The sequence below is a fragment of the Numenius arquata genome, chromosome 2 (assembly GCF_964106895.1).
Source record: "Numenius arquata chromosome 2, bNumArq3.hap1.1, whole genome shotgun sequence".
NCBI classification, from domain to species: Eukaryota; Metazoa; Chordata; class Aves; order Charadriiformes; family Scolopacidae; genus Numenius; species Numenius arquata.
The window spans coordinates 122,668,322-122,694,239 of NC_133577.1; the positions used below are offsets into that span (position 1 = coordinate 122,668,322).

The 25,918-nt window shown below is 36.8% G+C and overlaps 1 protein-coding gene across 2 annotated transcripts in view; it reads right to left on the reverse strand.

The window, feature by feature from the left end:
* Positions 1 to 25,918, reverse strand: part of SEMA3A (semaphorin 3A) — a 169,330-nt gene that overhangs the window by 66,625 nt on the left and 76,787 nt on the right. For both annotated transcript variants that reach the window (XM_074168230.1, XM_074168229.1), the window contains one exon: positions 389 to 482. In XM_074168230.1, coding sequence (XP_074024331.1) covers positions 389 to 482 — 94 coding nt within the window. The remainder of the gene's footprint in view (positions 1 to 388; positions 483 to 25,918) is intronic.

The window sequence follows — 25,918 nt, forward strand, 5'->3', positions numbered from 1 at the left end:
GATGTAAGAAATTACTTCTTCCTGCTCTCACTTTGCTCTAAGCTTTGCTGGTGTGACCATCAGTGTGGCCAGCCCGTAAACTGGACGATTAAAATACCTCCAGAGTCACCTAGTTCTGGGGAGGAGAAACACCTTGCAGAATCAGGGTCTTACAGAGGTATAAAGTGGCCCTTGTGATACTTGATTCTTGGTTTACACACACCTTGTTTCTCAAGGCACCTGGGTCAACTGTGTTAAAAATGAAACCAGAATAACGTCAGCCTGGAAATAAAATGCATAAAACAAAGCCTTACCATAGGTGCTACACGGAGAAAAAAAAAAAAGTAGGGAAAGTGGCAATTATTTACAGTGAATGCACATCTCACTGAAATTTTATTGTGGCACCTACCCACTAATAGAGAAGCTGTCAGCAGTTTAGGATCATAAGGGCTTTTCCCTCGGCCATTTTCAAAATGTGAATCTTCCATTCTAAAAATGTTGTCCTGTAGAGTGGAAAAAAAGAAAGAAAAAGCAACATTATTTGATGAAAGAACACTAAAAATAAATCGAACTAAATAGAGTGCAGTATATATGATTCATACTGGGTTTTGCGGCTTCAGAGAAATCAAATTACACTAGGTGAGGATCTGGCAAAAGTGCCCACCTTCTAATCAGTATTGAGCTGAAGGCTACTCAAAAACACAAATACACCCACGCAGCTTGTGTCTATTTTACTTCATATATAATTTACATGGTTTCATTGAAAACTTTTTGCTTTCACTGAGAATAAGTCTGAGTAATAGTAACTGAAATAGCTGGAATTTGAAACTTTTGTCTGAGAAAAGACAAACCCTATTTTTCACTGACTGTACTTTTTTGAAATGTCCTGCAAATTCAGATTAGTACATAATACAATGTTAAATTCTGCTTCCTAACCTGAGTATTTATTGACTTACTGTTTCATGCATCTTCAAATTCATTTTTAACTGCATTGGGAGAACTTTTTTTTTTTATTTTTCAATACTGTGCAATGAAACTTTTAAAATCTACAGGCTGAAGGAAAAGCATACAGGTATATAACCAAGACTAAAAAGGGACTCAGTCAACACTAACTCAAATCAAGGTCAGTAAATCCAAAGCAATGGGTTTTTCAGTACATTTAATGACTTCAATTTTAACTGGGGGACCAAATTGCCAATCAGTGTGAATAGTGTGTTTATCTTACATTTTGCACTGAGGGTAAAACCAGAAGAATAAATGTTTTTTGCACACTAGGCTTCTACATTGACAGAAGACTTGTGGAGGTCACACTGAAAACTGAAATTTCCATTTCCCACCTGCACTGTGGTTAATTTGCTTTACACCTAAGTAAGTCAGGGAATCCCAAAGCTGGGGCAACTCCTACCCACAACAGTTTCTCTGTTTACTCAGGCCTTTGCAAGCGTTTTCAGTTGCTTATACCTAAACATTGTCTAAGGCAGATGCTGAAGGACTTCCTTTAGCCAGTATTTGCAGGACCAAGTAGTTCAGGCTGTAAGAGGAACTACAGCTTGATACAGTCTCTTTTTTCTTACTGACTAATCAAAGATCAGTCATCTGTTTTAAGAAAATAAACAAAAAATAAGTATCAGAATATATGTCTAAACTATACGTGTTGATAGTAGAAAGCAACTAAGAAGATGTTACAGTATTTTGCCCTATTTATTTCACAACAGATCAGCTCTTTACCTTGATTCTCAAGCACTTACTGCTTTCACAGACTATCTCAAACCTCTTTTTCTTATTCTTAACATCCCTTTCCAAACACAGAATCATAGAGGTTCTTGCTGGAAGGACTCTCTAGATGTGATTAAGTCCATGAGGACTTGAAAGAAGACTATTGTCAACACAGGGTATGGTCAGTTTTGGTTTTGTCTTGCCAAGTCATGAAAATGTTCAGGAATGGAAATTTTATCACCTTTCTGGGCAACTTCCATTGCCCTCGTAGTGAAGATTTTTTTTCTGAACTGAACCTTCCAAGGAACAACTTGTGACTTTTTGTCCTTATTATATCATCTGCACTGATGGCAAAAATGCAAACAGATGGCAAAATCATCCATCGTAACTACCCTTCAAGCAGTTATAGGCTCTTCCTAAGCTGCCCCTTCAGCTTCACTTCTCCAGACTAAGTCTCAGGCTAGAACTTCATGAAAGCTTAAATGTTGTGCAAACTCCAGCGTCTTACATTGTCCTGTGCTAGTAAATAAAAGTCTCAAAACTGTGCACAATACTTTCATCCTCAAGGGCAATGCTCCAGTGCTCAGTGCTGGAGACCTGGCACTCCACAATGCTGTGGAGGATGGAAAAAAATATCAACAACTCAAATTTTATCCAGCAATTGCTTTGGTAATGTTTTTTTAATGTGAATATCATTCAGGCAAATAACTGATGTCTTTCTCATGAGCAGTGAATTCAAGTATCTGGAAGCAGCGTTCTCCCTGGCACCCTGCCTTCCCCATCTTGCTCGTCCATACTGAAGCCAGGGCCAGGCCAGTGACCAAACATAATTCCAAATGGTATTATTTAAACCTATTGACTACATGTTTCTATAAGTGGGTCACAGGCTGCAGCTTTTATTACAGGCTTGTTTAATTACATCATGTAAGCATATATCTCTGTGCATGTATTACATATTTTCAAAGGAACATCAGGAGGACTTCACATTTCACTCAATTTACTGGAGAAAAAGGTGAAGGGAAAATGGACTGTTAGCAGAATGGTCTATCTGAAGGAGCTTACTGCACTGTAAGACAAAAAGTTTGGACACAGCTTCATGAAGTTTGATCCCAGAACTCAAGCTCAACCTCCTAAGGCATGTTCTTGTAGATGTAGCCTGCCTGATTATGTTTATACAGTCATCCTGTATCTGTAATATCTTGCACAGTATTAAATTTCTTTCTTTCCTTTGTCTTTCTTTCTGTTTCTTAATAGTCCAGACACATTCCTTACTTCTATCCAATTTTCTGTCTTTGCTCTTTCTAACCAGAAATTAATAGATAATGAAAAAAAATCTGAAATTCTGCTCTAGGGTCCATATCTAGATCTTGCACAATAAATAAAAGCAGTAAATTGAGGAGAATGCTAGACCTCAACTACAATAATAGAAAATGGCACTAATGCTACAAGTCATTATTGAAAAATGTTATTATCAATCTACATTTTCTTGGGATTTCTTCTTAGTAGATGATAATTGCTCAACCTGCACACCAATGGATATCTGATAAGGCTATAAAGTCAGTGGCCTGACAGTTAAAGCAGAATATATTCCCAAGATAATCCCATGTGTCATTATAAAACAAATAGGAAACAGATGTGGAAAGTGATTTCGTGTAGGAAGAATCTGATTTTTGACTGTATTCTTCTGGTTTATGTCACTGTAACTCTACTGATATTGGTGTGTAGCAGGCAAGAAAGAGTGGAGAACTGGGTCAGCTCTAGTCAGAGATGATCTACCCTTCTCTTCGTGTCTGTGGAATAAAACATTTGAAATAAGAGGCATGACAGGGAAATCCCACAGTGTTTTCGTATTTCAGTTAAAATGTAATGTAGAGACATGTACAATAAGTTTCCAAATGTATGGGCAAGTAATAATGACAATAAATACATCAGTGTTAGGTGCCAAATAAATGTATCATGGTTAGTCTGAGGCCCCAAGGAGTTTTGACAAACATGCTATAAGAAGTCTAACCTGTCACAAATAGGGACAGAGCAAGAGCAGCTCTTGTGTAATGACTCAGGGCCAAAATCAGTCTGCTTGGAGCTAGCAAAGACCAAAATGTTGCTCAGAGGCTTAGGGGGACTTTGCGCTGCGTGAGCCTGGCCTTGTCTTGCACAGTCAGCCAAGAGCTTTTAGCTAGAAAGCATGTACATTATTTGCTCTGAGAAAAAAATCTGATCAGTTTATAATTTTGCTGCCTCTTGGGTTTTACAGTGAATTTAATGCAAAGAATGACAGTGCAGTGAGTCAGCAAATACCTTAGCCATAAACAGCAAGAAAAACTCTGTATTCACCAAATGCTCACTGTTTCAAAGCTTTGTGAGGGTTATTATAGAATCAAAACCAGGAATTCATGACAAAGCAAGCTTGCCAGGTAGAAGGAAATTCTCTAGAAATGCAAAAAAAAAAAAAAAAAAAAGACACTCAAAGGCCTTTGTAATTCAACGAGTCCAATTTATTGTCCAAACTCCTTCTTTAGTTGCATTGGCAGCCCAAAATGACATTACAGTGTACTTCAAACCTCTTTAAGGATCCTCATAGCTAAAAACCCTGCTGTACCGTGTTTTATTTAGTTGGTGCTGGGTTATTAAACTCTAGGTTGATATCTCACTGGTGCTTATTTATAATCCATAATAAAACTACTGAAAATGAGAGACTGTTTAGGTCTTGAAATTCCACTAACTCATAATGACAACAACTGACTGCATGCTGACATTACAGTCACATGACTACTGGCTCATGGTATGTCATGAATTGTTTCACCTAGTAAATGCTTTATGTGGTGGGAGATTGTGCTTCTGGCTCCTTAAAACACGTTTTTCTGTAGCACATACTGTAATAGATGGCAAGACTCATCCAGAAAGAACTACAGTTCAGTCCTGGAAATAAATATGAAAGTTATTGTGATTCCCATTCTTTGGCCCAGCAATCTGTCACTTCAAGGCTCTAGAGATTCATTTTCAAAGGACTGAAATATGGCTGAAATAATGCCCAATATCATGATACTGACAAGATATTGCTATTTGACAAGACTTATTTCGTATCTTGCTATTGAATAGGTTCAGTCAGCCAGTGCACCAATATGACATGTGATATATGCATATAAACATATATATACCAACTGTATACCCACATGTTGATGTCCCTTCCAGCCTGGACCAATCTATGAATCTATGTGTATATATATGTATATATTTTTTAAACCATTTCTTGTATCTCTGTCAGCAGCTAGCCCATCCAGAACTGTCTCAACAAAACAAGGACACAAAAGATGAAAACATACACTAGTTGGTTTTGGTAAAAAAAAAGTTAAATAAAATATCTTCTTTCCAAGCTTAGTACTATTCCTGGCTTGTGAGAAAATATGTGGTTAGTGGGGAAGAGCTAACCTACTAGAACGGACAGCACTGACTGCTGAATTTCAGGGTGATCTTTTTCCTTAAACTTTTCTAACAATTCACACAGAAACCATCCCGGAATTGCAGAGGCTAATGCAGTGAAACCACTGCAGGTCAATAATGAATCAAAGCAGTGCAAGCAATTGATCTGAAGAGCCTACGTTGATGGAGTGTGCACAGCTACTAAGAAGGTATTACTGGTTTAAATTATAAGACACAGAAGATGTAGGGGTTTGACAGCAGTGATGCTCCCCAGATGCTCTAGTGCAACTGAAGGAACTCATATCCTTACTCCTGTAACCTCCAAATCATAAATAGAAAGGAGCACACCTCCAGGGTATCTTCCTGATCTTCACAACAAGCTGCCGAACAGTAACATGTGATGGTCCAGAAACATTCAAGATGCCAAGAGCCTTAGGAACTAACACATCCGTTGTTTAATAAAAAAAGGTAGAGTTGGCCACAGCTGTGAGCATTCATGATATTAACATTTCCCTTGCTGTTTTCACAGACTCTATTGTGCTGCCATGAAGCACTTTATAAGACAAATAGATTAAAGGGGCGGGGAGGAACCCCAAAACCTAGATCAGCCCAAACCCCCAGAAAAAATAACTCCAAAAGATTGCCAGAGGGGACTGTTTGGAGTATGACAACACACCAGGAAGGAGTATCCATCTGGAGCACTTTAAGGCCAAAGGCAATGTCTCTTACTGAGTCAGAAGTTCCTGGCATTGAAAAATTGTGTTCTCTGGATTATTCAGTGTTGGTAAGTACAAAAGGAAAAGTCCCACTTCCCACTCAGAGAAAAACTTTCAGACTTGTTAAGGTTTGGATTTATCCCCTCTACATAGAGGCACTAATTGGGGTAGCTAAATTTCCTGCCCTACTCACAGTCAGCAGAAAGTAAGAAGTTCCTCTGAATGACGGGTCAGAGCAGCTCAGAATTGCAGTTCTCAAGGGCACAATCTCTCATCATTGACCACAGAGACAGTTTCATGTGAATTTAGGTCTGAGCTAAGAGTCTTTCTGAAATGAACACTGCTGAGGCAGCTGAGCGGAGGCACCTGACTTTGAAAACAAATGCTGATGGTTTCACTGTTAGGTTTTTTTTTCCTTTTTTCTTTCCATTTTTTTTTCCTCCCCTCCAATATATTAATTTCAGTGAATTTTTGATTTTACTCTTGCCCAATACGACTTTCTGTGCACACATTTTATGACTATATCAAGGATATTTCACAGAGTCTTTTAAGTACATTTCACTCTATAAGAAATGATTTATATATGAATTGTGTTACTTTTCAAGAATAATTTTAAGTGGAACAACTGTGCAGGATATGGCTATGTTGTTATTGTTATTATATTTCCTATTTCACACTTAATCTATTGAGTCATGAAAACTGTTAAATATGAGGACTTTGGTTTCAGGTTTGGGAATCATGCTGTTATGGAACTTTTAATAAGAAACTTTTATTAAAGTCATCCCCATGGAATGGTTTATTTTTAAAAAAGTGCAAGTGCAAATAAATATAATGTGAGAAATTATGCAAAAAATACAAATATTAAAACAAATGTAAATGTTGAGGCAAGTGGTAACCATTGGGGAAATAGGTGAAAAGTGATTGTAGCAATAATGCAACTGTTTTAAATCATTAATTATTAAAAAAAAAAAAAAAGAAAGAAAAGAAAAAAAGAGAAATAAAAGAAATGCATACAATGGGCTTCTGACTGTTCAGGCTCCATATGCTATAGGGTTTTTACCTGCACCAATATGGGGGACACTGGGCTCTGCAACACCTTTATTATATTTTGGTTTTTCAACTTGAGGCTTAGTAGAATTGAGTTATCGTAAACCAGTTTTAAAACACTGTGGGAAATCAATCTAAGTGACAGATCTTTAGTAAAATGCTGTTTCCAAATAAAGGTCTCCAGCTTCTGTAGGACCTGGAACTGAAACTCTCTTGGGCTGCTGTGCTGAGCTAAAGGGGACGGAAAGGGAACTTTATTGAGAAGTGTTTACCTGCAAAACTGATCATGAGCTCCTAAGAAGATCTGCCCACCTCTCTGTGCCTGCCCAGCTTCTTGATCACTGCAAGACCTCTCAAAAAGTCTCTATATTGCTCTGTGTCCTCTTTTTCAGATCCAAGAAACACTCTTTCCACTGAGCCACTCTACTTGTAGATATTCACTGACATTTTGATACCTGAAAATTTTATTTCTGATATTGAGATAAAAGACTTGTTGAGATGACATCCAACTCCATGCTTTATTCTGTAGATTAATGAAAACAGAACAGAGCTCTTGATTTCTGTTTCTCCTTTTACCCCAAATTTTCCTGGCTTATGGTGTTCAGAAGATGCCTTAAGATGCAGTAGATAACTCTGGTAAGCACAAGTTTTGTAAAATTGTCTCCCTAGACTAAGATGAATTTGGGCAACTCACCCTCAATAGCTGTCTTTCAGTCAAATCTCAACATATAACAATAAATCCCACATTTCTCTGCTTTCTTCTGAAATTAAATGAATTAATATTTATTAAGTTACCACAAACCTTTGCAGAAAGTGAAATGTTTCATATCTATCTATCTATCTATCTATCTATCTATCTATCTATCTATCTATCTATCTACCATCTCCATAATTATAATTAAATGAATTTAATGAAAGGGAAAACGTAGCCAAATGGGCTGTTCAGGAACAGCTGGTTCAATCTATTCATTATTCCCAGTTTATGATCCGTAAGTGTTTCTGCCTCTGATTGGAAGACAAACCAAGTGTCAATGTCAAATAGTGAAGACTTGTTCACACCTGAACATACTAGTTTGCATACTAATATTGGTATTTATATGAAGAATAGCCTATTTCAAATAACTGTGCAACATATGTAAATAAAAGGAGGGCAGGCACAGTCAAACTGAGCAGCTGTTCAAAAAAGAAGTATATGTTTGTGAACTTGGTTTTGCAATATTTCACAAGCTAAAGACACCAGACTTATCCGACTTTCATGCAATAGTTTTTTGGGGATTGGTTTGGTTTTTTTCATAATAATGTCATGTACCTATTTGTACCAATTTTAAAACACTGCCTAAATTTAGATTTTGGATAAAATATTGTTCTAATTCTGAATAACAAAGATAAATCAGCAGACATGAAAACTATCAAGGAATTTCATTATAGTGTCATTATACTATTTATTGCTGTAGAAACTCTGCAAATATAGAGTGATTAGGAAAAAAAACAAAACAAAACAAAACAAAAAAACCCAACACCCAAACCAAACACAGCTAACATGAATGACGTGTTAACCTTGACTGATTAGTAAAGACACCAAAAATGTCATCCCAATGGCATACCAGACACTAGATACCATCAAGGATATTGAACAGTTCTCAGAGGACACTGAGTATTAGAATGCCTTTGTATTGCAACTTTCTGGGTTGTCAAGTGCAATACATCACCTAAGATCACCGTCTGGCTCATATAGGATGACCTCTGGAAATATAACCACTACACAATGACTGTCTGTTCTAGTCAAGTTATTAAGTGGTCTGCATATGTAAGCAATAAGATATACAAACCTAAAACCAGTACACGTAACTGAACTACATAACCTAAAAGTCTCAATTCTTTAAGTGTTCTTATTCTTGCCCCCAACATATTTTCCATTAAAAACATTTGGAACAGATTCTAATAGCTTTAGCAGATTCTACTATTATGTTAAATAAATTATTGGGCCATACTCTATTACATGATTGTACTAGTTTTCTACGGTTATTTTTAGCATTCAAGACCACTGCTTTCCCCCTTTGTCTTCTGGATTTCCTGTATGTTATTAGACTGTGGTGAGGTCAGGCATCAGAGGAAATAACAGCAGTGCTAACTCCTAGACCCAATGTTTTATGAATTACTGAGCATCAGTGATGTAATGGCAATAAATCTAACCCAGTCTCAGTCTTGTGTCCTGTTGTAAATAAATGAAGTTAGCAAAGGTGTTATTTTATTCAAGAGCCTTCCTGATGAGAACGAAAATGCTTCCCCCAGGGGATTGTTTGTAAAATTGCTTCTATAATTAGGGTGCTGTTTAACAAGAGAAAGGTTCTCCAGTTTTCCTGGGGAACTTTCATGTCTGAGTCAAGGGTATCTTATTTACAACACAAAACCGACTGCAAATTGGAGAAGCAACATATAGAAAGGACTTAGTCAAGTGGAGTTAACATACAAGCATATGGCCAAGATTTTCTAATTTCCCAAGTGATTTTGCATGCTCCCAAGTTGGGCACCCAATTTAAGACTTGCTCCAGGGCTCTGATTTTCACCGAATACCTTCTTGGGCAATTTAAAATTCTGACACTTGAAACTGTTACTCACTTGTGAAAATTAAGGAATATTTCTGCATTGCTTTTTAGCCTATCTGCTTTTTAACTCCTAGCATGGACAAATCTCTAATATGAGCACACATGCTAACTAAAGGCTTCCAAAATCTGACTCTAATGAGTGACAGAATAAGGAGCAAGCTTAGATAAGTATTATGAACTCTTTTTCTCTAAAATAAGACCTAGTGAGCATGCTTCAGAGAATTTATGCAAGTAAATAAAGAAGGGACAAAGAATTACACCCACAGCAAGTACTGTAACAACTATTAATAATTATTAAGCTTTGAATTTTTTTTCTAGAAACTGCAATCTGGCTGCATCATTTCACTCCGAGAAGCCTGTAAAGTGTCAGGTCTAGCCCAGTGTTTGATACATATTCAGACTTTAAAGAAAACCCAAAACATAAACGAGGTCTGGAATACAGAAGCTGAAATTCTCACCCTTTGGGCAATTTTGCTTTTCCTGAGGCAAAGCTTAGATCTGAAATCTCTGGAATAAGCATTTTTCTCTTTCATCTTTGTTCCCTCCACTTGCTTTCGGTATGACACCGTCCAGCCCTTCTGCAGCCCCATTTTATTTTACTTCATTAGCAAAAAATAATATCCTCAACATGTTAATAACCGGTATTGCATTAGAGAACAATGCATTTGAAAACCTCACTTCTATTGTGCACATGGAGACATAACTAACAGTAGACATAATTATAACCTCTCTCTGTGACAAGTTGCAATTATTCCTCATGGCACTGTGTTTAAGAGCAATGCATTTCTCATACAGGTTGGGGGTTTTTATTAAAAAAGTCAAGAATGTTTGATATGCTTTTCCCAGTGCAACAAAAACTTTGCTGACACAGAAACAGATGGATTTAAGTGTTTTTGATTCAGAGTGACTGAAAAAATACATTAAAATTCACTTCTTTATTCACTATCTTGCCTGCTTTCCTAGCACCCAGGAGTCCCCAGAAGGGGAGAGAGTCAGCAATGCTGGCAAGAATATGCAATACACTCAGCTCATATATCTATATATGTACATTCATAAATAGGAATGCACCGTGTCATTGGGGCTAATCAGCATCCAACCAGATAACTCAATTACTGATACTCATATTTTCAAACCAGAAATGCTGCTTTTCATTTAACAGAACTTTGGCTCAAAAGCCTGTCCTTTTCACCCAGTAAGATCATAGTACAGTGTAGTGCAGTATCGTACAGTATAATATAGATCAACTTTGTTGACTGAAGCAAACTGACAAACACACCACCCTCTCACAGGAAAGAAGTAGTTCTCCTTAAAGTTCTGTTGATTTCTGGGATAATTTTCTGTTGCCAGCTTTAATGGAATCCAAATAATTAAGTTATCCAGCTTTTTTTGAGAAAGAAAGATGACATTCAGATTACTTCAAGGTTCATCACCCACCACCAGATCACAGCCACAGCGTGGAGTGGTTATGCTCATGAATTGAGCGGACAGGACCTGTTTGTGCTCAGAGGGTTAAGGACTGTAACAATAAAGATTACAACTAAGGGCACTGCCATCCCAAATGCAGTGTGATCCCTGAGACCTTCGTGTATGTCTTTGCGGGTCCTGTTCTCAGAGCTTCAACCTGGCGCCCACTGAAGTCAATGGAAGATTCCCCTCAAGTTCAGTGAACGCTAGAGGAATCTTTCTCGTATCCCTTGCCATGTTTACATGTTAACTCGAGGTCACAGCAAATCCTTCCAAATGACTATGAATTAAAACAGTTGTTCTCCATCACCATCAGTTTCAAAGGTTTGAACTGACGAATATACGACTTCTAAACTTGCATCCGTACCATCACCCTTCTGCTTTTTGTCATCATTAAAGTAGAGGCAATAAACACTGAGAAGAAAAATCATGTGTGTTCTTAATCCATACTGATTACTTGTTTTAGAATATCTGACTGAAATGTGAGCTTCATTTGCATTTATGTAGATAAATGTTAAATGTTTAACTGCACCTAGCTGTTAATCCTTGAAATGTATAATTACACACAAGCACATACATGCACAAACAAAAATAAGACCTGAAATATTAATCATATCACCTGCTGTGCCAAATCACCCTTTTAATTTGTTATCCATAAGAAAACCACCTTTAGAAAATGAGCTGTGCTCTCAGTGACACTTGTGGAACCCCACTGAAAGCCAATATAACTATAGGAAAAGATCAGTTTTGGAGATTATCAAGCAGGACGAATATCAAAAGGACCCATGTGTTTTTCGCACATCCACAATATAAGCGCGCTTTTTATGTTATTGATTTCCTTCTATCCCAACTTGTCTTAAGTTTACAGCTGGAGTGTTTCCTTACTGTAAGTTAGCTCTGGATCCAGAAAATTTGATCCTAATTGGTAGGGAAAAACCACATGCCTTTGTATTTGTTTATTAAAATCTTCTCAGACCATCTGCAAGATAATGCTGCTCAGCTTTCTGTCACCTTGGATGTAAACATTTCAACAGGAGAAGGTTCTTGTGCTGTTTGAGGCACCTTCTGAACTCTGCTGAGCTTATCTTTTCTTTATAGATGAAACTTTGTTTACCTAAGATTTGAACACTGATTACAGGCCCCTGAGAAATAGGAGGCAGTTTTCAAAATGTTGTCAACTGCAATTGGTTCCTGTTGAAACATAAGTCCATCAGAAAGGGAAGAACTCAGAGGTATGGCCTTGTAGGAAAAGGGACCAGACATCTGCAACGATGCTGGAGTTTCCTTGTAAGAAAAGTCTCAGGAGGGCTAACAAGGTCTACTAGTTCCATATCGCACATCTAGAGATGCACAGAAAAACTATGGGAATGAAACATATCTTTCCCCTTTCCTTTTCTTTTGTATACAGGCATTAAAATTAACACTTACAAATGGAATCTGAAATACAATAGCCCAGCTGTCCTCCGGTTTCAGGAGGTGTTAGTGGTAGCAGAGAAGGCAAACTGCAAGACTGCCATTTTATTCTTATATCAGTGACTAAGCATCTGCTCCAAAGCCCACTCAGTCTATGGCACTCTCCTCTCATCTTTCAGTAGCCTCTGATTAAGGCCTCAAAAGACCGGAAGAAGCATCTCTTACTGTATAGATTAAAGAAACAGGAATTTTAAAACTACATTTCTGCCTGAATATGTTTTATTTGTCAATGTTAAGAGATAAAATCTCATATTACTGACTGAAGGCAGCTAAAATAAGCCAGAACAACTTGTGTATTTACTTCAAGGACTTTCTGGCACTTTGTATAAAGCTGTGTTCACAGTTCCTTCTGTATTTTTCCACAGAAAGCAATTCTGCAAACACTATTATAGTACCTCATTTTATAGATCAAGAACAAGATTTATTTAAAATTTTATTTTATTTTTTATGAATGAGGTCAATGCCCAGTAGCAGTCAAAAAAGCAAATTTAATGTTAGGAGTTTCAAGGAAAGAAAGAGCAAAAACAACCACATCTTTATGCCTCTATAAATGCATGACACTCCTGCATTTTCAGTACTGCAAGTTACAGTCCTCTAACTTAGAAAGCATGCAGCACACTGGAGGGGATATGAAGGAAAGAGGACTGTTCACAGTGTGTTCTAAAATGAGAAACTGGCAGGTAGAAGCTTTAAAACAAAATAAAGGGATGTTGCTCACATGTTACAATTTGTAGGGCATGGGATGTTGTGGATACTTGAAAGATATATGAGCTCGAGAAATGCCAGCACTAATTCATCAAAACCAAGTCATTGAAAAGCACTAAACACAGAGATTCCACCCCTGGTTCAGGAAATCCCTGAACAACGAGTGCTGGAGCCTGGGAGACTAAATGTATCTCTAAGCGCTGCTGCATGCTCGCTGCCTTATTCTCTTCCACTGGCATCCATTATGGGCCCTTGTGAGAACCGAGATACTGGGCTAAATGAGCCTTTGGTCTGAACAGATTTGACTGTTCTTATGAAATGAGGCAGAGAGAAATTAGGTAATTTAGCCAGGAAATCGATGCCAAAGCAAAAAGCTAATGTTCTAGTTCCTGAGCCTTGTCCAGTGCCATAAACAAAAGTATATAGTCCGGCCTCAAATCCCAATAAAGCTAATGGCAGCTTACTTAGCACATGCAAAGATGCTCACAATGTGCCAAGGAAAACTGGTAAGGATCACTTGTGACGGGGAGAGTGCCTCAGCCTTTGTATCCAGTTAGCCTTTAGTCTCCCTGCGATTCCCAAGGAATATCTCCATTGGGTTCCCAACACACAGACAAATTGCCAAATTCGAATAGCCACTTGTTTTTTATTCGCTTGGGTTTTACAAAAACTAGCAGAAAAAGCAAAAAAATCCCTCTCACAGACTACTACCTTTAAAACAACTTAATATTCATTAGCTAAACAATCATATAAAAAAAAATAAATTAAAAAGAAATAGGTCATCTAACTTAGAATAAAGATTAGAAAATGCATACCACACAATTTCATAGAGAGAGATAAGTTTGAGGTTTTTTTTTTAAACTGACTTTTATGATTCAAATACAGTCAGTGGAGAATCACGTGACAATATTATTCTAAAATGTTCCCATCACATCCAACACTTATTAAAATAATCTAATCTGTTTAAACATATTGGAGGAAAGAAGAGTTGATACGTAATTATCTCTTCCCGAAATTGTTCTTTGATTTGGTTTCAAGGTTCGTAGATCCACCCAGTTTTTGTGTTAATAGCCAACACTGATGTCACTGGGAGAAACAGAACGGAAGATAGAGGTGAAGGTTGAATTTGAAGATAAATTGAATAAAAACATTAGAAACCTCTGGATAAGAAAAGCAAACAAACATCCAACAAGTCCACCTCTGGTTTCATAATTCTTCCTTGTTTCTTGATGTATCATAATATCCTTTCTTTCCCTTTTTAATCATGCAAACTTAACAGCTGTCTTTTTAAACATTTTTAGACTCAACTTCAAGTGCCTTACTTGATACCATATGTCACACATTTCCTCTTCTTTTTGTGAAATGGCTTCAGATAGAATGGTTTAACCTGATTTTCCTGCTGTCTGGATTTTGTCTCTGGGTATTCAGAAGCCTCTTTCTATCTTAAGTGTCATTAATTTTAAGTCGTTTCATCAAATTTTGGTCACAGGTTTTAAATTCTGTACTGTTAATCTTCTTAACTAATATAAAAAGTTAAAAACTCATTTATTACAAATAGCACCATGATGGAGACACATGCCTACATAGAGCAGCTAAAGGGCAATAGAAGATTCCTGGTAGAAAATTACTAAGTGTGAGCTAAAAACAGAAAGTGAGGTGACAATAACAGGATGTAAAATAGACCAAACTTGCTCTGTCTTACAATGTCCAGATGCTTTTTTCTTTCTGCTGCACTCCTACCTTTCTACCACCTCTACCTTGCCATCACATTAGTTTTTAGCCATTTATACTTGGATACACAGAAATAATATTCAGCATGGGGATTTCATCTACTGTCTTAGACGACAATGTCTAAGGAAGAATACCAAATGCTTCTAACATACATGTGTGTGCTGTTACATTTCAAGGAGTCTGAACATTAAAATCTAAGTTTAACAGCAGTATCTAAGTTCATGTATTTGCTCAAGGCTGATGTGGATTGTTTTTAGCTGCATAATAATTTGCCCCAACTCTTTTACAATTAAATTGTATCTGAAATTTCATACTGCTTCCTGAGTTCCCTTCTTGGATTCAATTTGTATAATTTTATTCTTTCTAGTTCAGAGAAATGTAAATCGATATCCGGGAACGTTTCTGAAATGCATTGCTTCTGAGCGATTGCCTCATTATATTTTATTTTATTATCTTTATTTCATGGTCATGAACATCCCAGATATTATGATAGGTGTGAAAGATAAGCACTGTTTCTGAAAATGCATAATTCTCTCCATTGACAAGGGGTAAGGTCGGATAACTATACAAGCTGACTATGTTTCAGGTGATTTAAATCAGGTAAAATAACTTCTACCCTCTGAAATTAGGCTGTAACCTAAGTCTAGAGGGAGTAAATTATCTAATACCAGGAAACAGTAAAATACCGAAAGTCTCAGATACTCCAGCATACTTCCTTGTTGCCATCTATTAATCTTTCTTTCTGTCATTTTTCCTCCATTTCATGACCTAAAAGAAACCCTAAAACACAACAAGAACCGTCAAACAAATCTCCCTCCCTTTCCCCTTCAGAGTGTCCTGTCTATGGTGCTGTCTATGAAGAGTTGAGATGGAAAACCAGGTTGTCCTTTTGAAGCATCTAAAAGCAGAAAGACTTCAGATGTGGCTTTCCTTTACATATATGAGTAATATCCCTGAAAACAATGAAATAATTTGCTTAGGGTCCTTCTGAATGGGGTTCTGAGACTGCTTTTCATAAAAGCACCTTAGTGAGCACATAAATGCATAGGTAATTAATGCCCAAATTTGACAGACTGGCACATAAAGCCTAATCCTAGCTCTAGAGAAATCAAAAAATAGCCGGTGATAACAGTGTATGAGAGATTTGGCTTTAAAAACAACTTTAAAAACAAATATGCAGGTCCCATATTCTTTCCTTTTGTCTCCAATCATTCACTGAAATCTATTGAAGAAATATTGCAATGTCTTTTTAATGAAATAATTTGAAGATTTAGCTACTGCAACTAAATTCAGCATTACGTTTCATTCCTTTATCTATGCAATGATAGCGGTAGTTATTCATGCTTATTTTTACAGCTCTCCTCATCTCACCTCTTATTAGATGGCTAGGATATTTAAAATCCTCCTTACAGCAGGCACTAACCCTCACATCCACCCTTTATTTCAATGCTTAACATATTGGCATTTACTACAGCATTGCTTTGGCTTTTTAGGAAGTCTATGGGTGAAATTTGTTGGAGTTTCTCATAACCTCTTTTTCAAATTTTACTTCAGTCTTGTCAGCCTGGAGGAGTCCAAGTGATTTAGTAGTGGCAGTCTCAAAAGAGAAAAAAAGTAGGGAAGCTTGAACTACTCATCGCAGTTATTTGACTACTGAAAGAATTTTTTTTTTTTTTTTTTCAGGTAGAAGATCAAAAAAAGTCATTCTCCTAGAAAGTGAGAGTAAATAAACAATGAGAACAAAAACCTGCTTATACTATGATGTAGTTAATAGAAACCAATCTTGTCAGTAATGAATTTGACCTGTTGTACATAAAATTTGGAATTGACCAACATTACAAATTTTGAAATAAGGTATGTTCATTTGAAATAAGCATTTTTTTGAAATTCTTAGAAAGCACTTGAAAGGACTGAAGTCCATTATAGATGATTTTATCTTATTATTATTAAGAACAGTTTCAACGTTTATTCTGAGGCACAATATTCAATTTCCTTTCATTTTTTTTCCGTTCAGGGAAAGATTGAGGAGACATGTTTTCTTTAAAAGTTTGGGTTTATTGTTTTTATAAATCCTTCCATGTTTATTTTCCTCAAAGAAATGTAGAGAAAATTACTTTTAACGGCATTTAGGTCCTTAAGCACCTCATTGAAAATGAGACTGACGTTACTAAGCCAGATAAGAACCCATTGAAATGATGCCTTTGATGTGTAATTTACATTCAGCAAGTTAGGTATGTAAATATGAAACTTCAAATCCAGGTAGCTAAATTTCAGGAGCAGATTAAAATTGTTTTTCTGGTATTTTAAGTCCAAAACTAAGGCAAGCACTTAAGCCTGTTTTTAAGTATGGTCCTTGTTAAGGCACAATATGTAATCATCTATTCTTATATCCATAAAAGCTATTGTCGATGCAGTATTTTCCTGACTCAAGACCAGTGAAAAATAGAAAGCCATCCATGAAAAGAGATGCAGTCCATTTTTGCTCCAGTTTAACTCGTGCAGTAATTTAAACCCCTGTTTCCCTCAAAGGATATTACTTTTATCTGTTTGGGAAGTTTTAGAAGGGTTAAGTCTGGATTTGTTTCTGAGCATACCCAGAGAGAAAATAAGAAAGGTGTTGTTGCCATAGCTGAAAAAAACCCTCATCCCTGTTCCTGTATTTATTTTTTTCACCAAAGGAATTTTTGGACCAGGATTCGATTCCTACTTAGATGGGTAATGTGGCTTATGAGGGTAAGTCATTGCTTCGCATAACTAAGATGTCAGGCGTTCTGTAAGTAACTAAAATCTCCAGCTTTTCTTACTGTCTTCTATTATCTGTTTTAAAGTATTTTTTATTTATTATCTTTAATACCACATGAAATATACTGAGTGTAAAAAAAATTTCTAAGTCATTAACTGTTATCTAAACTACTTGCTGCAATATCAGTTAAAATAAATCACATTTTTTTAAGGGATTCTACATCATCCTTCTACAAAAAAATAACAGATATTTTCTTTTACTTTCTTTTAGCCCTCTCTTTAAGACTTCTATTTTGAGATATGTGACTGTTTTTATAATGTCAGGAAAGTACCTTGAGTTAAAAAATTTATTGTGCCATAATCTTTGTATGGAGAGATTTGGCATTTCTGTATTAACTAGCCTTTATGCTGAAGTCTTACTATCTCCCTTCAAGGTAATCCTTTTTACAGTGGGTCACGGCTTTTCAATGTCTGCATGAAAACACATTTGCACAAAGAAATAAAAGCCAAATTCACAAACCTACAAATGACAAGCAGAAAGGGCTTGTATTCCAGCTTGCTTTCCTGCAAAATCCTTTGAAAGGCTAAACAGCCTTTTCAGTGGAAGCACTAATCTGCAGACTTCTATCAATATGTTTGAATGTAATGAGATTCCAATAAACACATGCACTCCATGTCAACACAGTGAGCTCAGTTTAAGGGCAGCTTATTTTCTGTTACTTTCAGGCAGCTAAAACCAGACCTGAAATAAATACTTGAATTGAAATGAGAAAGGCAGTGCTGGGATTTGCACCATCTTAGTGAGACATTCACAAGTTTGCTTATGGACATGGCTTAAGTCATGCAGAGCTCTTCCATGATCAAAACTTCCACCGCCTTGTCCAAACTTTCCTTTTTTGGCTCCCTTTCTTGATTGAGGTTAAACAAAGTCAACTTTCCCCATTACTGTTCTATTTATCACCACCAATCTTTAAGAGTATACATAAATCTTGTACTCGTGCCTGAATCATTTATTATTCTGCTATGCCTGTTGGAAGAATCTTTGTGGCGTTGTTCCACGTTAAACGATGCCCAATCTTTCCATGTCCTGAATTTGGTATGAGTTTCACAGCTTTTTAGTTAGGAATCAAATCATGATCTAGACTAAACTCTGCTGACTTCAAGGGATTTGTTCTTCAGTAATATTCCAGGAAAAGACCCTCAGTACAGCAGCAGTAGGCTGATGAAGACTTACTCTTTCATTGCTCCCACATTTGAGTAATGAAACCGGATCCCCGTTTCTTATAACAAAAGATGATGAAATGCATAAACAGAGAGGTTTTTTAAAACAGAATAAAATAAATTGTTATTCAGAAAAAAGTAAATGAAGTTAAGCACCTCAACCGGCTATAATTAAATTGAATGTGCCATCACAACTATTGTTGATATACCACCTTCATGACCACTGATGCTTAGCCAAACAGAAAATGAAACTTGGATCAAGTAAAGGGAAAAACCAACAGCACTATTGCTCTGCAGTTTTCTGCTGTTTGACACATGGTTTGTATTGTAGGAGCACCCATATCCCTTATGAAACCTTTGCAAGCTTGTAAATAAATGTTAGCTACAGAAAGCAATGTTGATTTATACAAATGGCAAAATGCTTTCAGGTTTCGCGTTGGTTCCATACTTCAAACAACCTAGAAGTATAGGATGAAATGATTAGAGAGTTACTGCTTTGAAAAAGTAATCAATGCCATTTGTTTTCTGATTACATGTTTACCAGTTCATAATTAAAAAAAAATAAATCATACCTCCAGGCAAAATAAGTCATTGGAAGACAGTCTTCCTCTTAGACTGTTTTCTTTCTAACCCCCCTTCAAAAGCTGTTTCCAGGTCTGGAATCAGGCTGAATCAATCAGTGTATATATATGCTTTTACTGTGCCCAAGAAGTAAAAATCAGTGTTATCTGAGAAACTGCAGCACAGAAAAAGGACCAGTTCTTTAAGAATCATGGTATTAAGACTTTTTGTCTTTTTATCTTATACTTACATGTTATAACTTTGTGTGTAGAGAGTCTTTGAAGGGCATCTAAAGATTACTCAGCGAACAGATAGCTCCATCACTGCTATTTAGCTCGTCTGGGGATTTTTTTGGCCCAGAGACATGGCATCATTTTCACATGACAACAACTGAAGCTTCATCTTTCAAGAAGTCTCAGTTGCAGAGAGCAAAACCAATTAAGGCCGAATCACTTGGCCTCAGAAGCCTGAGGACTGGAGAAAACCCATAACATTTGTGTCATCCTCAACCAAAATGTGCAGGAACTTTGCATATCACTGATAAGATGGTGCCACCATTGCTAATCATCTCACTAGCATAGAAACATATATCATAGCATGAAAAAGGCAGATTGCTATCAAGAATTCATCATCTCTCCATTTCTTCTGCCAATACTTTCTGAGCTGTGTTGTGAGCAAAGATTTCTGCAGCATGAGACAGATTTTTTTTTTCTTTTTTGTCAAAAGACATGATCAGGCAAAACATTTAAATAAGGGTAAACTTAAGGTATGTGAATAATGTCATTGCCTGGAGCAAGGCCAATGTTTCAGGAGGACACCACAGATCTGAACTTTACACCTTCTTGCTTACATATGAAAAGGTCTCAGATAAATGATCTATTTATCTAGTGGATTGTTTCTCTTTAAACAAAGAAAAAAGCAGAATATACTGTGTATTTGTCACTGCCAGTTTGCATAATGTTAGGAAACTATTTTTTAAGTCAAAATGTATGAAATAAGATTGCAATCCAGAATGGAAATTATGGGGAAAAAATAAATTTCTCTTATTTCTGTAGTGCTCCTCTCTGTCACTGGTGTTGACCATGTCATATTCCCACTTGCACGGGTGATGATAAATGTTTATATCCAGATCAAGCCGCTTGCTCAACTTTCCTGGTGTGGTTTATATTAAATACAGAAGAAGGCAGCAAGCTAGTAATCCCTGAAAGCATCCTGCTGATGAGTCAGACTGAGCTGTTAGCAAAACTCTAGTTACTCCTTACTAGGATTTTAACTCCATGTAGTGCAGAGGTGTGAAAAGGATCGAGTGAGTTTTAATACTTCTCTCATCCTGAGAGGTGCTACTTGAGCTTTGCACTCCCGCAGCACATGGAGCGTATCATGATAATTCTGGCATTCCATTTATCTTCAGCAATTTTGTCACTGTCCTTTTTAACCCAATAGCATAAGCATTATTTTACATATAAGAACAAGCAAGATTGCTTTATGTTTAAAAACAAATGGGCATAACTTCAACTCCTCAGCTTTCTGCCACCAATCATATTATACATTTGTATGCCAGATATTCTGCACATAAAATAGATTACTACAAGGCTGATACTTAATTTGCTTAGCTAATTTCATTGTGAAGGCATGTTTGAAGCCACGTTACTGAAGGATTCCTCCAAGGTAACCATTTAACAGCTAAGTAACCTTTAATTACTGTGCTGTAATGATACACATCTAAGACAGATATTGTTATACTGTGACATCTGAGCACTTTAACCTAAAGGTAGTTATTAGCACTCCCATGCAAGATTCATTATGGATCATATTTCATTAATGGAGAGTATTGTGTTCTCATCTGATTATGTACTCGTGAACGTTTATTAACAAGTCTCCGTGAGTGTGACCATGTTGCAACTCAGAGGAATCCATACATTTTCATAAATCAGGTAGCATTTCTTAACGAAAATATATGCAATACAAGAGAAAAGTTATATGGCAGCTCTTCTGGAACTGTTTGATACATACATTACATAGGAAAAGACTTGCTTAGGGATGGACAATGTATATAATTATGATTACCTATGCAATATTTGAAAAAGAAAATTAAAATGCAAATTAATGATGCACTGCAAGAATTACTAGTTGTGATTTATATCACTACAGGTGAGAAGACAGTCCAGACTTGTAGATGACTGCAGATGTACACAAATTAGAATAGATGACATAATAAGTCACTATCACTTCTAATAGGCATGAATTTATCATGATACGTTTATTCATTCTGCTCAACACCTCTTTCTATTTAAGTTTTCCAGTGGTGACTGGTTTTTCATCCAATGTGTTTCTCACATTCTTTTCTGACTCATTGAGTTACAGAAAAAAACAAATTTTTAAAAACAAAGCTTTCTTTTGGGAATAAATTAAAACAACCATATGTGAATTGTCTACAGCAAATAATACAGAAGCTGAAGAGAAAGAAAAAAGTAGGTATCAGCTCGTCCTTTATTGAGTTCCCAAGTAATGGTGGAAAGTTACTCACCCTTTTCCAATGAAATGAGTTGCTTAGGAAATAACTAATTTACTCAAAGTCCACAGAGGCATGAACGAGTCAGAGGCATTTATTTCATCTGAGTCAGGTCATAGTCACTAAATTATTTGTCTTACATAAACGAGGGAGAGGTGAAGGAAGGAACAGAAGGGCACAGCACATTTCCCTCACAAGAATGGTATTTGAGGGAAAATACAGAGATTCTGTATGGTTTATGCTCAGGAGCTCAAAGAGGAGCCAGCACATTTCCAAACAGACTTACTTAGTGCCACAAAGAGAAAGCAAGTTGTTACATACTATGTAAGCTAGAACTGAAAATGAGTGGAAGAGTAAATATATTTTTTTTCCCAACTGACTTCAAGTGGTTTTATTCTTAGAATTTTAGGACAGAAAGAGCTGCTGTGATCACTTAGTCTGATTTCCAGCATCACACAAGCACTAGGCATACGGGACAAGCACAAATATTTAAAACACTGCCTGTTTCAGTATTATTCTTAATATCTTAAAATCTTTCAGCAGTAAAATGATTAGCTGCTCATTGCAAAAGATACACGGACTGATGTATAGTGAAGATAATTATTTATGCCTATGCACTGCTTTCATGTCTGTTATTTTTAGATAATTTTATGCACAATCCCGTGTTCCTTCCCTGTGAAAAACACAATCTCTAAGCCATGACCCATTCCTAAAACTGGATTTTCTTCCTGCTGACAGGTACTATTGCAGCAATAAAGCATACATTGGGCATACATACTGGGCCTCGTATTCACATAGAAGTATTGTTTAAAGAAAGAGGTAGGATTTTCTCTTCTGTCAGACTTTTAAGATCTTGAAATACCTGATTGTTAATCCATCTGTGTCATCTTATGCCAGCAAAACATGTGATGCAAAAAGAAGAAAGGTTGTATACTGATAAAAAGCATTCTCTTCATCCTTTGTAAAGGATGTATTTAGCAAAGTTACAAAGTGACACAATGATTAAACTGTATCTGCTCTTGTTTTGCAGAGATCCTGCCTCTTGTGCACATCTTCTGTGTGTGTATGGCATATATGGGATTAATTTTGATTCACTTTCTTACATGGTTCAGTTAATTCTCTCCTTAAGAAGTAAAGTACTAATTACTAATAAAAGCATCAATATTTAGCATTATTTTCTTACTGAACTATGGAATAGTGGAATTTTATGATTTGAACCTACTTAGCAACAAATTTGAGACACTCTTTGTATAACATGAAGCAGAGAAAAAACTCAGTTTCAAAGCCTTGTAAAGGCAAGGAGGCATCTGGAAAGTATTATGAAATAATTTTCACAAAAATATGTCTGTACATAAAAATGGGGATGGTCAAGATAGCAAGAGAAGAACAATTATTTCCTGTTCCACCAGGCAACTCCTGGAAATACCTATGTACTGCTGTTTACTCACAGAAATAGTAGCTTCACCTGCAGTTGCTCTGCTTTATATCAAAGGAGAAATAAGATTTAATCATTGTAGAGAAGCCAGTTTTGTCATGCCAAAGGCAGCTGTTGATGAAAGAGTGGGATGTATAAGAAGCTTGAAAGCATACCAAGGAGGCCTCCCATTGTGGAAAGTGGCTTTTTTGTTTCCTGAATCTGTTTGAAAGATTGCTTTTAAATCCATGAGTGTTCTTATCTTTCCTTTGAGGAAATGCCCCTTTTCCAGGAATTCTGAATGAGTGAGACTCTTATGGCCAGAAGCAATATCAAGAGGAAGTTTTTGGGAGAAGCTCAGGCATGACCCTCTCCATCATTGCTGAGCAGCCTGCATCATGGCTGTACACAGCCTTTCCGGGCCCCTTCCTGGGACGAACCGCAGACCGGTCACCATGCTGGTGTACCATTAAGCTCACACACTGTGAACATGCAGAAATGATAAATATTAAGTCAGACTGAAAGCATGGAAACAGGTAGTGTTTTAAGCTTTTCATGTAACTTCCGTGAGTTAAATATATCCTACAGCCTTCAAAAATCAGGCCTGAAAGTAACTTCACAACACATCAGCTCTCATAAAACTCTAGACAAAGTCCAGTGAAGTTGGTTAACATCAACAGGCTCTTGGTTAGGTCCTCATGTCTGAATATTTAATATAACTCTGGTTAGTTTGCTGTTCTGCATTTCACAGCCCCATAGCCTGTATGTGGAGCATCACCCACAGCTAAAACCTGCTGCGTTGTGACCTTGGTTGTTTAAAGCCTATTTGACAAGATGTTTGTACTGAACTACAAACACAGTACAGTCACTTCCTTCAGCTGCAGAAATCACACTTAAAATGTGATTCTTCTTTATGAGGTCAGCCTCTGTCAACTGGAGCTTTGTGACGTGTATCCCACAATGAATAATGTTGCTTTGACGCTGATCTATCCAAATCTGAGCTCGGTAACTCCTTCCTTCAGTTTTGCTTCCTCCTGCACCTCTAAATCAAGAAATAATTCTATTTATAAGTCATTTCCTCAATTAAGGCAGTTTATACCATAGGTTGACTTTCCACTGTTTTTATTACACCGGTTTCCCAACAGATGGTGGTTTGTTATTTTATTTTTTTCTCCTCCATGTTGGTTGAGAGATCAAAGGAATCAGCCATACTTGTCTTTTGTTTCGGGAGGTGTGTGGATGAAATTTTGCATATGTTGCATGACTGTGAAGTTGGGTTAATGTTTTCAATTGTTACTCTAACAAGAGGCAAATGCTGAATGTCTGTGCTACTAGAAACATTATGGACTCTGTTGATGAATGAACATAATATTCCCACCCAGAAAATTGGATCAACATCTTAATATGATTGCCATCTCTCTTAAAAGTACAATTGAAGTCTGTAATGAATTAGGAAAACTGTATCATCTCATGGTAAAGTAAGGTAATCATGTGCCAGTGGGAATATTTACATTGTGGAAATAAATAATTCATCATAACATCCTTCAATTGATAGGAGAAATAATGAACATCCAAATGCAAACAGTGGGTGTATTTTCAGCTCCATTGGTGGCCATTCGTAAAATTAATTTTCTTAAAGCAGTAACAAAACTATGAGTCATCACTCTAACAATGCTAGAAGTGAATGTTTTTCTTCTGTGACTATACAAATGAAGATTGAATCTAAGTCTTAGTTACATCAGTATAAGTCAGAGAGAACTCCACTGAAGACAACCGGTACTAGGAAAAATCACCCCACATTTAAAAAATAAAAGGAATTTAGACCCACATCCTAAGAATGTCTTTGACTCATTTCACTCATTATCTGAGCATATTCAAAGTTGCCCATAGCTTAAGGCATGGACTCACAAAGCAAGACATTGCATGTGGTATAAGTGAAAATCCACTCAACAGGTCTGCATGTACGCGTGTGCACGCTCCACTCCGCGAATTTACTTCCATGGAGGTCTCTTTCTATCATGCTGTTGTTTTTTTTTCTCCCCTCCAGCAGCCTAAACAAAAGTTTTCCCACAGTTCTGAGACTCATTTCTTTGAACCTAATGAATATGTCGACTGGCTTTAGTTTCTTATTCATGGAAGTCATTCAGCTGTGGCATACTGTATACAGTTCTCCACTGTAAGCAACAGCATTTCTCAGTCACAGAAGGCGAAAGCCATGTACGGTGAGGAAACAATGGTGTTCTCAGTTATCTCAGTGGAAGCATGCTAGCACATAGATTCCTCTCATTAGGAGGCAGGGGGTTTAAATTTGACACTATCATTCACACTGGACTCTTTTTGCACTGAGAAAATACAAAAAATTTCATGTTAACAGTTACTTTGTATGAGTTGGGTTTTCCAACAGTGCAGGAGAATGCGCAGGATCTTGCTGTTATGAAGCTTCATTTTGTGTCTTACTATGTCTCTAGTGATCGGGCCAGATCCACGGAAACACCGACACTCTCTACAGACCTTATGCTTACCAGTTCTCTCTCATCTCAGGGAAGTTTTCAACTAAAACCAAACTGTAGAGCGCTGAAACATCACCTGAAGAGTAACTTTCATTTACAAT